We start from the raw sequence: 16,974 nt of genomic DNA, 5'->3' as shown, positions 1-16,974 counted from the left end.
TTCTTCCTTGTGAGATAAAGCTTTTAAAAAAATGACAATCAGGCATCTTGAGCTTCTTGGTTGAGAAGTGGGGAAAGATGCCAATAGCCCCAATGCAGAATATTCCTCGGTAGTAGTTGGGTCATCAGCAGCAATGATAGAAGGCATCTGTTCCCCAATGGCCCTATCCATCCCCTGAAGCAGCCAAGGCACTTGGGGCGGTTTAGCCCAGTCCTTAGGAATTCTTAAAAGTTTTGATTCCTTTATTGTTTTTTCATAAAAATCAATGGTCATCTTCCCTACTGAGAGTGCATATATCAAGTAAAACTGTTTTTCGCCCTATGTAACTTGACATCTCAGATGAAAGTTCAGGTTTTCACCATACTGGAAGATGGTACTTCCTTTGCTATCTACAAATCGTACCAAACATTCACAAGCAGGAATTAAAAAAGATAAAAATTTTAATAAAAAATAAATAATCCTGCCGTTCCGGCACTCCACTTTTTGTTAATCAAAGCTTTGAACTTTAACCTTTTGAGTTTTGACCCAAGCTGTAAAACAGTAAAAAGAGCACGAAGTCCACTCATTTTCATGACGCCATTCATAAATACAACACCCCAGACGTTTCCTCCTCCTTGAGCCTATCAAACAAACCCCAAAAACCCTCCTCCAAAGAAAGTCTCATTTTTTCCAACTCTTCAGCTTCCAATACCATCAGCAAAAATGTTTCGATCCGTAGCTAGATCAGCCGCCGGAAAGCACCTCCTTCGCCGAGGATACGCCACTGACTCCGTTCCAGACCGGAAAGTTGCTGTCTTGGGTGCAGCGGGAGGGATCGGCCAGCCCTTGGCTCTACTCATGAAGCTTAACCCTCTCGTTTCTCAACTTGCTCTCTATGATATCGCCAACACTCCCGGGGTTGCCGCTGATGTTAGCCACATCAACACTAGATCTGAGGTCCATATAGAAAAAAGAAAACTCTTTTTTGGATTTGAAAATGTGATTTATTTTATATTTAATTTTTTTTTAAGTTAAGTTATTATTTTAAGCTATTTCTGATGTCGATTTTTGTCTTGATTTTTGTGTTTTAATGTTGGGTTATTTTCTTGGTTTCTTTTTTAGATTTTTACCTGATCATTATGCATGTGGTTTACTTTTAATTTTTGTAGAATAGATCGATTGCTGATAAATGTAATCTTTTTTGTGAATGTCTTTGTAGGAAAGTTGTAAATTGATCTAATATTTTGTGGATGGGGGTTCACCTGTAATGATTTAGTGTTTGATTCTCTATTCAAATTTGACTTCGCTATGATGTTTTTTGTCTGTTTGAAAGTGTATATGTGACTGTGTTGATACATCTGATTGCGTTTAATTGGTTGCTATTTTGGAAGGTAACTTTTTTTTTATCTGCATGTGTATTTGGGTGTCTTTTGATTTGGCTTGGTTACTTGATTTTACTTGTTTCTCTTAAGGATTTAAGGTTTTAGAGTTTTGGGTTCAGTTGTATGTTGATGTGAATGTGATTATCAGATGCATGTTGATGTCCATTTGACTGCTTATTAGTCTCTGATTCAATGTTCATTACTTGTGTTTTTTTAAAGAAAAAAAAAAAAGAAATCTTCTTAGGAAATATATGTGATTGTGTAATTTCAGGCTGTTTTATCAGTTTTGGATTACATACTTTCTGGCATCTATGCATGTGAGCTTGATATAGCTGTCTTAGTTTCATGCCATTTATCTATACATTTATATTTTTAACGTTCTATACATGTAAGGCTTACCTGATTATTTTTTGAGCTTTTTTTTGTGTTTATGGCTTATCAGTTCATCCATTTAACTTTGCTTCCGGTTCATGGATAAATCTTAAATTTGATATAATTGAACTTTTCTTTCTATCTTGATCTTTTGACTTTGTTTTCTTTCTTCAGGCTTATGATCTGCTGTGATTCCTACTTATTTGATAATCTCATGTGTCTTGCTTTTTACTACCTTTATTCTTTTTTTCCATCAGTTGGCTCGAGAAATAAATAACCAATTTATGTTCTTTTATGTGTTTGCCTTAGGTTGCTGGATATGTTGGTGAAGAGCAATTGGGGCAAGCTTTGGAGGGATCTGATGTTGTCATCATTCCAGCGGGGGTGCCAAGAAAGCCTGGTATGACTCGTGATGATCTTTTTAACATCAATGCTGGAATCGTCAAGGGTTTATGCGCTGCTATTGCTAAGTACTGCCCCAATGTGAGTGTATTTTTTCTCTTTTCACTGCAAAAAAACATTTTATTAGGGGTGCCTGGATGCTTCTAAGAATTTAAATGGTTCGGTTCATATATGAATGTGTAATTCTATTTAACTGAGATGGGATAACTGTAGAAGTGATAGGGGAAGCTAAAACTGGACTTGAATTGGATATGGTACAAGTTCTGTTTCATTAACTGGGCATGTTAGTTTCTCTCTGATGCTTAAATTTAATAGACGATTTTGATAATTGAAAGATATTGCTTAGCTTCAAAGAATTATTTCTTTCTTGTGTGAGCTTCTATAAGACTATAATGATATTTTTTCAAACTTTCTGATGAACTGAATTTATGGCCAGGCACTTGTTAATATGATTAGCAACCCTGTCAATTCAACTGTTCCAATCGCAGCTGAGGTTTTCAAGAAGGCAGGGACATATGATGAGAGAAAGTTGTTTGGTGTAACGACCCTTGATGTGGTTAGGGCTAAGACTTTCTACGCTGGGAAGGCAAAAGTACCTGTTGCAGGTTTGTTCAATTGTCTACTTACTGAATTTTTCTCACAATCTCATTGCCTGGTATATAGTGCTGTAAAGGAAAGGGGAAAAAACCAATCTGCCTATTCCTGACCCTTTTTTTTTTTGGGGAACTGTTGTTTTGAAGGAATAAGCAAAATTTTTAAGTGAGGCTTATTGAGCATGGGAATCGTGGGTCCAGAAATGAAGTTTCTTAAATAGATTTCTTTCTTTCATGAATATTCTTTTTGCAGTAGACATATCATAGCTAAATTTGGATTATGTGAGAAAACTGCTGTTTGACTAAGTTTCTCCACATGCTTGCAGATGTTAATGTCCCAGTTGTTGGTGGTCATGCGGGAATAACCATTCTCCCACTATTCTCTCAAGTAGTTCCTTGTTTGCCTTAACCCTTTTACCATCGATTTTATTTTATAACAAAATCAATCTAATGCTTGATGCTGTTATAACTGATCATAGTCTTTGCTGATTTTTAGTTAAATTTTAAATTTTTTTAGGCCACACCAAAAGCCAATTTGTCTGAAGAGGAGATCACAGCTCTCACAAAGCGAACACAAGATGGAGGCACTGAAGTTGTGGAAGCAAAGGCTGGAAAGGGTTCAGCAACATTGTCAATGGCGTAAGTATTAGTTATCACTTCTTTGGTTTATTTGTAACTATATTATCATAAAATTGAAGCCTATGATTTTAGTTTGTTTCATTTTAGCCTGACTAATTTGTCCTGCATCTTTGCACAGCTATGCAGGAGCCATTTTTGCTGATGCTTGCCTTAAGGGGCTGAATGGTGTTCCTGATGTTGTAGAATGTTCGTTTGTGCAGTCAACTGTCACTGAACTTCCTTTCTTTGCTTCTAAGGTAATATTGCCCACACATATCTGTGATCTGTTCAGTAGGCTTTGACTTCTCTTAAATTGATATCTCCAAAAAAGTATGTCTTGTTTACACAGATAAAAGAAGGGACATATAGATAAACCGTCTTGTCTCTGATTACAGGTAAAGCTTGGAAAGAATGGTGTGGAGGAAGTTCTGGGGTTGGGTCCTCTCTCCGACTACGAGAAGCAAGGCTTGGAAAGCCTTAAGCCAGAACTCAAAGCATCTATTGAGAAGGGAATCAAGTTTGCCAACCAAAGCTAATTTAAATCATTTATGATTTCTTCCATTAGACCAATGAGAATTTTGCAGTTCTTTTGGCTGCTGTTGTATTTCTTGCTGCAAGCGGCATCGGCTTATTAGGATAGGTCTTACATACCATAAGTTTCCAGCAATAATTCCCAGTGGTATGTTACAGGGGAGGGTTTGGTGAAAACCTTTTCCAGTTTAGGTGGGGATGTTTCATTCATACAAGTATAAAATTGTGAGCTCGCCAGATTATATCTCGAGAATCTTTGGTGAAAAGTTCTTTTAAATCCTATGGCCTTTTTTCATTTTTTTAATATTTTTGAAGAGATATTTAAACTTTTACAAATTTTGAGAAGATATAGGATCAACTATGGTATGACAAAGATAATAAAAGAAGGGTGAGTAACAAAGATTATGATCACCATAAAGGGCCAAATTGATAAAAAAAAAAAAGAAAAAAAGAAAAGAGAACCTTTTGTGAATATTGTTGGTTGCTGTCTGTGTCATGATATGCGACATTAAACCTTTAAATGATGTAGGTTTAACACTAACTTGAACTCGACATCTATACGTAAGAAAATTTCATTTTCATCAATTTCTGTTAAATGGTAGACATGTGCAAAGAAAGAACAATGAAAAGGACAGAAAAACATCTACCAGTATGGCATGGAACATATCCTACAGAGAACGTTCCTGCCACAACTATGTTAATCATTACTATATTACAGCTTACATTAGGCAAGATTCGCATGATGTCATCAAAAGAACCAGCTTTGCACAACAGTTATAGAAAAAATTGACTGCTGCATGCCATTCATCCCCTTAAAAGTTTTAGAATAAAAGGGAACTTCATTTTGCAATTAGATGGTTCCTCTTCAAATGCTACGCAGAATCACAATTTAAAAGTTGTTGGTTGCTACTTGGTAATGATCTTGAATCAGCTTCCATCTCAAGATGATCTACAAAAGCAACAAGAGGCTCAGTAACTCAAGCCTAGTCCCAAAGGCAGAAAAACAAAAATACTGCATTATACATATCATCTAAAAGTCAGTAATTAACTGATATCTATTAAGGGAATAGTGATAAATCAGCATCTACCCGATGTCTAGCTCTACCAGGATAAACATATCATAACTAGAGGAGGTGTAGGTTAAGCCTGCTTTGATAACATATCATAACTAGAGAAGATGTAGGCTAAGCCTGCTTTAACTTTTCCTCTGTTTTGCATGGGAGAATATCAAACTCAAGAAGCTTGCACAGAATGGTTAAAACAAAAGATTCAGAATGAATACTGAATTGGGTATCTAGAGTTCTGCTGCTGTCATGGTAAAAGTCTTGGTGATGTAGGTGATCAATAGGAAAGAATTAGGATGAAGTGTTGTTAGCAACAGATACAAAGATCTGAAGTCAATACTTGTTGCCAGCGAAAAGTAAATACTACAACTTCCTAGTCCTTGACAAAGTGGACAAGAATATTATCAAGAATATACCATTAATTCCCTTTCCAAAATGCCTTGCAATCATATTTATTCAATTAATCAGATATTGTTGCTCCCCTTATTGTGAGGAATGATGATATAAGTGGGCCCTGCTAAACAGCATAAAGCGGAAGGTGTCTAAAATTTGCTCCCATTGGGCATCAGCTTCCATTATGACCTTGAAAGGCAGGTTTCAAGTTTGGGTGAATTTATGGAAACTATATTTTTCCCACTCAGAAGGGGCAAATGCTCTATGAAGTTGACAGTTGCGAAACTTCTGAATTTACAAACATAACGTCCATAAACGGAATTGGCTAATAAATGACAAGTTCATTGTGAGTTTTGTTCATAAAACTTTTCTATGACAGTAACCACCTTTTGTGAGAAATTCATCAGGGGGAAGTATTGTATGCAAAAGAATTCACAAAACCCTGAGAGAAACCTTTATTAATTTACGCACATTAAAGACTTAAGAAATATCATAATGTAAATTTAATAATGGGAAAGATGCAGAAAAAGGAAAGTACTTCAGATGATGCATATGATCCATTAGCAGAATGCAGTAGTTGAACATTCGACCACAAAAGTTCCGAAATGCTATCCAAGCATTCTGACATGCATGGCACAGGTTCCTGCTATGGTCCAATTTCAAAACTTGAGCTGATAAAAAACTACTTTAGAAATACTTTTTAACTCTTCTAATAATTTCAGTTATTAGAGGCTCTACAGAGAAGCAAAGAAGTAATGACAAGTGGCATCTCAGATGAATACTTCAGAAACTATGTACCCTTGTGTCTTAATATATATTTCACATAAAATGTAATACCAGTACCACAAAAAATTGTGCACACCTTACGTAAAAGATAAGGATTGAAAAAGTTCATCAGCCACGAGTGACCTACCTCAGTTAAGGCCATTAAAAAACAAGATGAACAGCTCACATTATCCAGATGAACTATCGCTGTCGGAGTCTGCATAAAGCATTAGCGTGAAAAATCTGGCATATATACACTCAGAGAAGCATAACAAAATGAGAAACTTTAATAATACCACTTGATGAAGATCCAGAGTCAGTGCTAGAACTGCTTGAACTACCTGATCCACTCTCATTATTTTGCTGTCTTTCTCCATGAATTGGAGGTGATGTGGGAACAATCCTGTCCACTGTTTAACAATCAAACCAGTTTTAATAATGAGTGCATGAAAATATCATCTTCTTCAGAACCAAACAAGTGAGTGTAGACCGAAGCAGAGCAAATTCTTGTTGGTTCCTAGTAATTACCTGCTTCATTGACTTTTGCTACCTCTTCAGCAGATGGTTCCAGATTCTGCAAAAAAAAAAAAGTAACAACAAAATGTTCCATGAACAACAATTCTAAACAGGCAAAACAGTTAGATGTTCAAATATCACTCATTCATCATCTTACAATCTCCTGAATATCATGGTCATTTTCTGCACTTGCTTGAAGAGTAAGTTCAGCTTTTTTCTTGTTTTTGCTTAAACCCTTCTTATAGTTGGTCACAAATCTATCAAGTTCCCAAAGCGTTTCTGGATCAACACTGTCAATATCCACCTCAATCTCATCATCTTGCACGAAAAGTGCTGGGTTCCTCTTTTTAATAATCTGGACAAGGCTATCAAGTTTCTCTGAAGGCAAGTTCTGAAGGTTTACACTGAGTCTCTGCTTCTCCTCATAAGTCATATCCCTCTTATCAGAATCCTTTGCCTTGGGTTTCTTTGGTACTGCAATCCTACCACTAGGAGTCAAGTTCACAGCTCTTGACTTGGGATCAACAGGCATTGTCATGGATTCTGATCTCTCCAGAGTCCTAGCTTCTAATGGTAGTGGTGAAGGGGCAGGAACAGGAGTAGGAGGACCATGAGCTTGAACTGGAGCTAAAGCTGGAACCGAAGCAGGAACTCTCCTTGAAGTGGGAGTCGGCAAACTGTAATCATGACTCCTTTCAAACCTCCTATTAAGATTATAGTCGGACTCTATAGCTGCCCACTTTTCTTCAAATATCCCTGACAATGTATCTGCCATAAAATGCACGTCCTGTCCTTTCGGGTTATACAACATTGCATTCCTGAAAGTTAGTCTCACATCCTCTGCAAACTCCCTAGGTGACTTGTACCAATTCTTGTTCAACCTAGTTTTCACCGTACCCAAATCCATTGGATGCTTAATAATTGAATAATAATCATGCAACCCAAGTCCCTTCACATCCACTGGTCGATTAAAAACCCAACCAAACTTATGCTTCATTAACTTCCCTAACAAATTACTACAACTCTTAAACATCTGATTTGAAAACTTTTCCATTGCAATCCCACCTCCCATTTGACCACCATTACTCTTCCCAACGCTCGGTTTCATCTTCTTATTACTCTCCACAGGCTTCAACTTCTCCTTCCCTAAAACAAACTCCGAATTCTTATAATACTGATTTGCCTTCGGGGTTCTCTTCTCTTTCTCCACAAACTCACTCCCACCACCACCACCATGGTTACTATGATCCTGCTCTGCCACTGACACAGATAACCCATGAAACGGCATCGAACTAGGCAATCCTACAGAACCAACATCAGAATTCACTCTAACTAAGCTTCCACCACCTCTATCAACATTCTCATTCCCTGAAACCCGCGAATTCGCATACCCCGCACTAAACCTACTTTCTTTGGCCTCAAATCTCTTAACTAAATCCCTAATTTGCTCGAGTTCACTAGCTAACTTCCTCTTCAAAACTCTAACCTCATTCTTGGACAAAACATTCAAGCTAATCTTAACAAGGTTATCATATTTAACATACCCAGATGTTGCAACCCCAGTGGTAGCATTCTGTAAACCCTTCTGGACGCGATTATGGCTCGACGAATCGTCTGACACCACGACATCGAGGGTTTGGATTGGCAGCTGCTGGGAGGAGTTGTTATCATCAGTTGTAGTGGTGGTGGTGGCTAGAGTTTGCTGAGAAGATTGTTGAGGGACAAAGGCGGGATTTTTGTGTTTTTTGTGGTTTTTTCTGGTATAAACTTTGTTGTGCTTTGATTCTTCACCTTCAATTTTCCCTGTAGCCATTCATATAAAAAGAAAAAACAAGAAGAAGAAAAAAAAACCCAAAAAAATCAATTTTTTAAAAGAAAAAAAGGGGAAAAATCCTACTTTGAGAAATACCTAGATACGGCTAAAGGCTGAAAAATGGGTTTTTTAAGGGTTTTACGTTGGGGCTGTACGGAAAGGTTAGGGTTTTTGAGAGGGAAGTAAAAAATAGGACAAAAATAAACTTAGGGTTTTTGAGACAGATATAGAAAATAGGAATTAGGGTTTTGGGATTTTAATTTCCTTTAAAATTTGGGAAAAAGGGGGAGGGAGGGAACCGTACGATTTCTTTCTCTCTTTGGTGTTTGTTATTTCAGAGTGGGGAAGAGAGTGGAGAGAGTGAGAGAGAGATGAGTTACGACACGCGCTGGAGAGAGCGAGTGAGGGAAAGGGAAAAGGAATGTTTTAGGTATTGCCACATCAGATGGGACCCTCCGCACAATTTGGCTAATGCAATTTCTTTTGCTTTAATTTGTTTACACCCCTTTTGAGAATTGGACTTGCAAGTTGCAACAGCTAAAATTGCCAATAAGATTTACGTGACTTGCTTGTCGATGCAAGCATCAAGGATATCATTGACAAATAGCGCATAATACTAAGTACAGATAAAATATTTTAGACTATTTTTTTACTATTTTACGTCTTCTTACTCTTCTTGACAACAGGATCTAGTCAAAACTTTACTTTTTTGATCTTATGTTGTGGTGTTACATTAACTTGCTATAGCGAATCTTGATATAGTACTTTTTCTATATTGATACTATGATCGGTAATCAATTTTAGAAATATATAAATTCAAATCGAATTGAATCGCAATGAGTTTAATTTTCTCAATTTGGTTTGTTCAGTATTCAGTTATTTCGGTTAAAACAGTTTAATCGGTTTAATCTTCGATTTAGAATTTTTTCAATCGAAATAACCGTAATGAGTAATACTTATATAATAAGAGGTAATTTGAGGTTTTTATGATTTAGAGAATTAATGTATATGTTTTCATATGTAAAGTCTAAAATCAAAGTATATAATATTAATTCTATTTTTTCTACTGACAATACGTTAATTAAAGGAAACAATTATATAGAGAGCGGAGAGTGTGTGTATATATTTACCTCATGAAAATAAGTGAGCATTGAGTTCAAAAAACAAAATTCTTCATTCTTTATTATTCAATTAAACATACAAAACAAAAGTAAATCTCAACATAGGATCCACTAAAAAAATACCATGTCCTCACATTTTTTTTCCCTTCATCTTAATGAGTTCGTCTTTGGGTAACTGAATCAAAATTCGATGGTTGATTTTCAATTAGTACAACTACTTCAGTCTAGTTTTGGTTTGTTTAGAGGAGTGATTTCACTGAACTAACCGTTTGCACACCCCTAATCAATTCTACAATGTTTTCAATTCAAAAGATCTATGGGGTGACAAAAGTAGAGTACATGACTTGTATCATTGCTTACTTGTACGTGGTAATTAAACTTTATTTATTTATCAAAAATAAAGTTATAAATTTACAATTATGCACAAATGAGCAAACTCTAAAACACTTTTTGAATAACAAAGAGTCTAATACAATCAACCATAAAGAAGCCTTAATGGAGAATTTATGCCCTCTTGACCTTGGAAAAATGCAATGTTTATGGCCTTCGTGACATTAAAATACGCAAATTAATTCAGAAGTAGACTTCACTTCAGCCCTTGAAGCTTTGAAATTAATGCTGGGTGGTTGACAAAATCTCAAGGTTGGCCATGTGCATCCCCATAAAAACTTGCAAAACCTGGAGGAGATCCGGCATAAATGGTAGATTGCATTAATATCATTGACAAAGCTGCAATATTCAAATTGACAAATAACCGAGTTGATTCTTCTTTCCAAAGTGCTTGCAGCAATGGGTGTGAGACATCAAAACTGCAGATCCTCTTCTTCTGGTTGTTTCTCTATCAGATATTCAACCATTCTAACTCTAGCTATCCTCTTCACTTCATTTTATCTCTTCATTTCACCGGTTAGGCATGTGCCTGAACCATTCTCTTGGGCAGCGGAGCAAGCAAGATTCAGTGGTGACCTTAGAGATGCCAAATTTCCGTGGAACAGTCTTTGTTTTGGACAAAATTATGAGAAGCTTAAGCTTGCAGTATTCTCCAAGACATGGCCAATTGATGCAGCCCCTGGTGGCATGGAGCGTCATGCTGCTACATTATACAAGGCTCTAGCTGCTAGGGAACATGAAATTCATGTTTTCACCGTGCCTTCCGATAGAAAGCCTCACCTCGACATCCATGAAGGTAATCTTCATGTATATTTTGCAGCCAATGACCATGGTTCAGTCAATTGTTCTTTAGCGTTTGAGATATTTAACACAATAAACGCCAATGGAGCATTTGATTATGTGCATACTGAGAGCGTTTCCCTGCCTCATTGGCGTGCGAAAATGGTGCCTAATGTGGCTGTAACTTGGCATGGGATTTGGTATGAAATTATGCACTCAAAGTTATTTGAAGAGCTTCTTCTGAATTCACAAGAGGTCTCGCCAAGACCAGTTGGAGAGCTTCAGGAAGCAATGCCACGACTAGTTGATGAGATCAGGTTCTTTCCAAGCTATACACAACATATATGTATAAGCAATAGCGCTGGTGAGTTACTAATCAACATCTATCAGCTCCCTCAAAGAAATGTCCATGTGATACTAAACGGGGTTGATGAGACAAAATTTGTTCATGATCCAGAAGCCGGTATAAGGTTCAGGAAAAAGCATGGTGTCCCTGAAAATGTAAGCCTGGTGATGGGAGTTGCCGGGCGTTTAGTTAGAGACAAAGGGCATCCACTTCTCTATGAAGCCTTCTCAACAATAACCAAAACATATGCTGGTGTATATCTGCTTGTAGCCGGATCAGGTCCATGGGGAAAAAGATATTCAGAATTAGGCCCACATGTGAAGGTTTTAGGCGCATTGAATCCTAAAGAGCTATCCGAATTCTACAATGCAATCGATGTGTTTATCAACCCAACATTGAGGCCTCAAGGTCTGGATCTTACCTTGATTGAAGCAATGCATTGTGGGAAACCAGTTTTGACCCCCAATTATCCTAGTATAGTTGGGACAGTAGTTGTCAACAAAAGCTTTGGGTACACATTTTCACCCAATGTAGAGTCTTTTGTTGAAGCCTTGAAGTCAGTCGTAAGAGATGGGCCTAAAGTGTTGCAGAGCAAAGGTATGGCTTGCAGGGAATATGCACTGTCAATGTTTACTGCTACTATAATGGCATCTGCTTATGAAAGGTTCTTTCTCTGCATGAAGAACACTAGATTCTGTCAGTACCCTCTTCCTACAGATTGTTAGAATTATTTTTTTCCTCCACCTTTTTTTATTATTCTCAAATTAATGTTGGTATATGAAGCTTTAATATACTTTGGAATCTGTATTTATTCATATGATTATACTCCAATGTATCCTTTCCTCTCTGTATCCTTACAGAATCATTTCAGAAATAAAAAAAAATTACTATCCACAGGAAAATTCAAATGGATCAGTTCAAGCTTGATTATTTTTTCTCCTATTTCTATTCTGTCAAACTACATTTTCTTGGTACAAAACAATGGCTTTGTTTATAATCTTGTTATTCACAGAAAGCTCTCTTTAACTAGCATCACAGCTAAGCTGATTTCTGATGGGCTTCTCTTATAATCTAAACTCTAAACTTTGATACAGTTTCTTGTCAAGCTACTATTCTGTTTTGGTGAGGTGAAGCAGCAGTTCCAGGTTGCAGACTGTCAGCAGAATGAAGCTTATGAAAATTACTTCATTCTGTCATTAATTGGTTCTACTGTAGCATATGATTGGCTCAGCATTCATCTTAATGAAAATTTAAACATAAGAAAAGAATTGTTGGATCTCACCATTCTTGGTGAGTCCCCAAAGAATATTAATCCTCCATTATATAGAAAAAAAAAGTATTACTGTGGTGGTTTCTCAATAATAGGAAACTTTGACAATGAAGTTATTACAGAGATAGAAATCTGTTGTAAAGCTACAATTGTTGCTTTTAAATATGTCATTAAGCTGCAAATCTTCTTTCAATTCTTTATTTTGTTGTGTGTCAATATTGGTAAGAAGAGTATTCATTTATCTATGTATCTAAAATTTTTAGAATTTGCGTTCAATTTAAAATTAATTGACAATAAAATGTAGAGGTGTTTGTTATTTTTAAGTTCTCAATATAACTCTAATTTAATTGATATACAATTTCTTTTCTCATTACTTATCACGCGTCATGAATCACGGAAAGATCAACGAATCAAGATGATAACTGCTTTGATACTATGTTGAATTTTTTGCACAAACATCAAACTTAAAACCAATTAGCAATATGTACAGAAATCATTGCTATATATAAGTTCCGGGATACCCTTAATTTAACTAATATGAGAACATTGAAACGGTGATTAAATAAATTCAATTGATTTTAAGTAAGATGTCTGTCGACAATGTCCCCCCTGTTACAGAAATTGAAAAGCTGCATGAATCTGCTGACATGGTCATCAGTTAGAAGTATCAATCTGCTAACTTAGTAATCACTAGTCAGATGTCATCGTTGTGAGAAATCCTAAATTCTTTTATGATCAACTACAGGTTGATTAAAGACTGTATCAGAAATGAAGTAAGTAAATAAGTCCTAAATTGACATAAATGGTTGAAAAACAAAGGAAGAAGGAGCAGAAGAGCATCGAGGACTTGAAGCCATAACTGGACATGGAGACCCCCATACACACCGTTTTACTAAAGGCAGAAAAAATAAAAGAAGACAGTAATAAGCCTTCATTTTCAAATGTTAGTTAAGTTGGTTTATTAGCTTTAATTAAAGGTAGATTAGTTATGTTTTTCTCTTTCCTCTGCTCACACTTGTACACCTCTATATGTAAATCCGACATTGTATAGAACCCTATTTTGATATATTGAGAAGTACATTCTCCTCATCTTGCTGCGTCGTTTCCCTTTATACCATAGTTTTCATGGTATCAAAGCAAGACAGTCGTTTGGGACAATAAAAATTCTTGATCAATCATCATTAAAGAGAGTAGAAAAGTTTTTTGCAGTTCATCTTCAGTAAGTCAAAAAATTTTCTTCCTGAAGGTTCTTTATCATTGTTTTTCCCTTACTCTTCTAGTTGAATCATCTGTTAGTTGATCATTGTTCATGGACAATATGACTGATTCTGCTGAATTAAGAACAACATAGCCTAGTGCTTCACAAACCACTACACAAATCACTCAAATCCCACCAATTGCTAACCCCCAATCGCCCTACTATTGGCATTATACAGACCATCCACGGTCAGTGATCATTAACCCTAAATTAACCACCAGCACTTATGTTGCTTGGAGCAGATCATTCCTGTTGGCTCTTTCAATTAGAAACAAAGTTGGTTTTATCAATGGTACCATACCCAAACTTGAGCTAACAAATCCCCATTACTTGTCTTGGATCCGCTGCAATAACTTGATTGTGGCATGGTTGCTGAAATCAATCTCACAACCAGTGGCTTCAACTATATTTTACATGGATTCAGCATTTGACATATGGAACACACTCAAGCAAAATTTTGCTCAACCAGATGACACTAGAATTTGTAATCTCTAGTACACATTAGGAAATATAACTCAGGGAACTAGGATTGTGGATAATTATTTTGTTGAATTAAAGGGCATTTGGGAAGAAATAAGGAGCTATAGGCCACTACCCCATTGTCGATGTGGGAAATGTAACCTTGAGTGTTTTAGGAGATATACAGATCAACACCAAAAAGACATGGTGTTTAGATTTCTCAATGGTTTAAATGAATCCTTTTCAGCCATTAAATCACCTATAATACTTATAGATCCTATCCCAACATTAGATAAAGTCTATAGTCTGATTCTAAGGGAAGAAAGTCAAAGAAACATCATGTTCCAAGCACAACTTGTTATTGAGTCTGCTGCCATGGTAGTTAACTCTGATAGCAAGAAGAAATGGAGAAAGGATGTGGTGTGTAATCATTGTGGGAAGAAAGGATACACCAAGGATAAATGTTTTAAAATTATAGGGTTTCCAGAAGATTTCAAGTTTACAAAAAGGGAAAACAGTAACAAAAAGGGAAAGGTAGCAATAAACAGTGTTACAGGGGGATATAAGATAGCTGTAGGGGATGAAACACACATTGAACAGGAAGATGACCTATGTGGAATTGGTTCCATGTCTCAATTTTCAATACTACAGCAGCAGGTGAACAAGCTAATGGAATTTTTCAATGTGAATGAGATAAGCAGCAGAGATGGTAAGAACATACTAGCAAACTCACAGCCACCTAAACAATCATTGATTAATTCAGCCATTGCAGGTACCATCTCAAGTCATTTATGTTTTAACACTTCTAATAACATGCCATCTAAATACTAGAATGTGAATATTGAAATGATCAAACAACATCACTAAATAGTGGATTCAGGAGCAACTGACCTTATATCTTGCTCTTTACGTAGTTTTGTCAATGCCAAACCTGTAAGAAATAGTTATGTTCATTTGCCAAATAATAGGAAAGTTCCAATTTCACACATAGGAACAGTAAGATTGAGTCATAAGTTAGTTTTACATAATGTCTTATATGTCACAAGTTTTAAATTCAATTTAATATCAATAGGTCAAATCACTAAAGATAAAAAAACACGTGTTCTTTTCATTGACAAATGTTGTGTTGTCCAGGACACTCTTTCATGGAAGGTGATTGGGGTAGCTAAAGAAGTTTCAAGACTTTATCTGATGCAAGATAGTCAAGATGAACAAGATCTTTCAAAATTTTGTTTTGAAAAAGTTATGAAGTTTCCAAAAATTTTCTTTATCAGCTCTTTTGGTGCAAACACAAATCGTTTGATTTATGGCATTTTAGCTTAAGCCATGTCCCTATTGAGAGGATTAATGTAATAAATAAACTCTTTCCAGATATTAAATGTACTGCAGATTTGCTTTGTGAAATTTGTCCTTTAGCTAAATAAAAAAAAACTGACTTTTCCAGTTCATGTTCAAAGTTCTAAAAAGCCTTTTAAGTTAATGCACATTGATCTCTGGGGGCCATATGAAACACTAACAATCTCTGGTCAGAGATATTTTCTTACTATAGTTGATGCATATAGTTGTTTCATTTGGATTTTCTTATTAAGAAGCAAATCAAATGTTCTTACAGTTGTTCCAGCTTTTGAAAAATTTATTCAAAAACAGTTTAACCTTCAGTTAAATGTTTGAGGTCTGATAATGGACAAGAGTTTAGACTCAATGATTTCTGTCCAAACACAGGCATTGTTCATTAACTATCATGTGTAGAGACACCATAGCAGAACGAAGTTGTTGAGAGAAAACATCAACATGTTCTAGCCGTGGCAAGATCTCATGCATCAATCTAAAGTTCTAATTCATTTCTGGGAGGATGCAGTACTTATAGCAATGCATATAATCAATAGGATACCAACAAGAGTTCTTAGGAACAGGTCACCATTTGAACTGTTATATAACAAATTCCCATCATATGACTATTTTAGAGTAATTGGTTCATTGTGCTTTGTCTCTACACTGTCACATAATAGGAAGAAATTGGATAAGAAAGCAACCAAATGCATTTTTCTAGGATATCCAAGCAACATAAAAGCGTCTAAGGTATATGATATAGATGCAAACAGAATCCTCATATCCAGAAATGTTGTCTTTCATGAGCATGTTATCCCATTCACTCATTACAGCATGACACACAAACCCTTTCATTTCATCAAACACCTAATGTGCATGCTGATTATCTACATATTTTTGAATCCAATCATCCAAATTTTCATTAACCAAATCAATCATCAGCTGAAACACATTCTTTTAAACCTGTCCAGCCCTCACAAACTTCAATAACATCAAATTCAAATGATTTTGTATCACTTTCACCTCACACAATCAGTGTGCCTACTGCTGCTGATAGTATGCAGAATGTTAATGATACAAACAATGATTCAAACAGCAGTGATTTTGCAACCAATTTGCCAATCATAAAAAGTTCAAGACCAAAACACATACCTAAATACCTTGAAGCTAATTACACAGACTTACCTTTTCATTCAAACAATGTCACTTCTCATTCTATAACTAGGCATGTAGCCACCAAACATTTGTCACCTGCACACAAAACATTCACAACTTCATTGTCACAAATACATGAACCACATTCTTACCTTGAAGTTGCTAATCATTCACATTTGAAAGAGGTTATGAAGCTTGAACTACAAGCTATGGATGATAATGATACATGGCACATAGTTCCTATGCCCCATAATGCTCATGTGATAGGTTATAGGTGGGTTTATAAGGTGAAGCTCAATGCCAATGGTGAAATTGAATGATATAAGGCAAGGCTTATAGCTAAAGGCTACAATCAAATGGCAGGACTTGGCTACCAGGAGACTTTTAGTCCAGTGGCAAAACAAACCACAGTTAGAATATTTTTTGCATTTGCAATTG

General features: G+C 36.0%; 3 protein-coding genes across 5 annotated transcripts; 2 read left to right on the top strand and 1 right to left on the bottom strand.

Moving 5' to 3' along the window:
* LOC18594136 (malate dehydrogenase, mitochondrial) lies at positions 578–4,181 on the top strand. Its single transcript, XM_007021605.2, has 7 exons — positions 578–936; positions 2,043–2,216; positions 2,572–2,740; positions 3,055–3,116; positions 3,246–3,367; positions 3,486–3,603; positions 3,742–4,181. The coding sequence occupies exons 1-7, from the start codon at positions 703–705 to the stop codon at positions 3,880–3,882; spliced, it is 1,020 nt and encodes a 339-aa protein (XP_007021667.1). The 5' UTR covers positions 578–702; the 3' UTR covers positions 3,883–4,181.
* Positions 4,440–8,809, bottom strand: LOC18594135 (transcription factor GTE4). 3 transcript variants are annotated; one of them, XM_018124682.1, is made up of 5 exons: positions 6,773–8,809; positions 6,628–6,673; positions 6,441–6,509; positions 6,248–6,316; positions 4,440–4,826 (listed from the first exon to the last, which is right to left on the bottom strand). In XM_018124682.1, exons 1-4 carry the CDS (start codon positions 8,426–8,428, stop codon positions 6,288–6,290), a joined length of 1,800 nt encoding a protein of 599 aa, XP_017980171.1. In that variant the 5' UTR covers positions 8,429–8,809; the 3' UTR covers positions 4,440–4,826; positions 6,248–6,287. The 3 variants fall into 3 exon arrangements, with proteins under 3 accessions (XP_017980171.1, XP_017980169.1, XP_017980170.1); XM_018124680.1 differs by having other exon boundaries at positions 6,396–6,509; positions 6,773–8,808; XM_018124681.1 differs by lacking the exon at positions 4,440–4,826 and adding an exon at positions 4,837–6,005 and having other exon boundaries at positions 6,396–6,509; positions 6,773–8,808.
* Positions 10,212–11,804, top strand: LOC18594134. Its single transcript, XM_007021599.2, has one exon. It carries the CDS (start codon positions 10,339–10,341, stop codon positions 11,788–11,790), a length of 1,452 nt encoding a protein of 483 aa, XP_007021661.2. The 5' UTR covers positions 10,212–10,338; the 3' UTR covers positions 11,791–11,804.

The sequence above is a fragment of the Theobroma cacao genome, chromosome 7, assembly GCF_000208745.1.
Source record: "Theobroma cacao cultivar B97-61/B2 chromosome 7, Criollo_cocoa_genome_V2, whole genome shotgun sequence".
Lineage (NCBI taxonomy): Eukaryota > Viridiplantae > Streptophyta > Magnoliopsida > Malvales > Malvaceae > Theobroma > Theobroma cacao.
The sequence above is the reverse complement of the archived record's forward strand: the minus strand, read 5'-3'. Positions and strand labels throughout refer to the sequence as shown.

Excerpts from the sequence above, each read along its gene's own strand:
- LOC18594136 (XM_007021605.2), top strand. The coding sequence starts at position 703 with ATGTTTCGATCCGTAGCTAGATCAGCCGCCGGAAAGCACCTCCTTCGC. Across the intron at positions 3,368-3,485 it reads TCAGCAACATTGTCAATGGC|CTATGCAGGAGCCATTTTTG; the intron begins GTAAGTATTAGT and ends ATCTTTGCACAG. Across the intron at positions 3,604-3,741 it reads TTCCTTTCTTTGCTTCTAAG|GTAAAGCTTGGAAAGAATGG; the intron begins GTAATATTGCCC and ends CTCTGATTACAG.
- LOC18594135 (XM_018124680.1), bottom strand. The coding sequence starts at position 8,428 with ATGGCTACAGGGAAAATTGAAGGTGAAGAATCAAAGCACAACAAAGTT. Across the intron at positions 6,674-6,772 it reads ACCATGATATTCAGGAGATT|AATCTGGAACCATCTGCTGA; the intron begins GTAAGATGATGA and ends TTTTTTTTGCAG. Across the intron at positions 6,510-6,627 it reads AGCAAAAGTCAATGAAGCAG|TGGACAGGATTGTTCCCACA; the intron begins GTAATTACTAGG and ends ATTGTTAAACAG.
- LOC18594134 (XM_007021599.2), top strand. The coding sequence starts at position 10,339 with ATGGGTGTGAGACATCAAAACTGCAGATCCTCTTCTTCTGGTTGTTTC.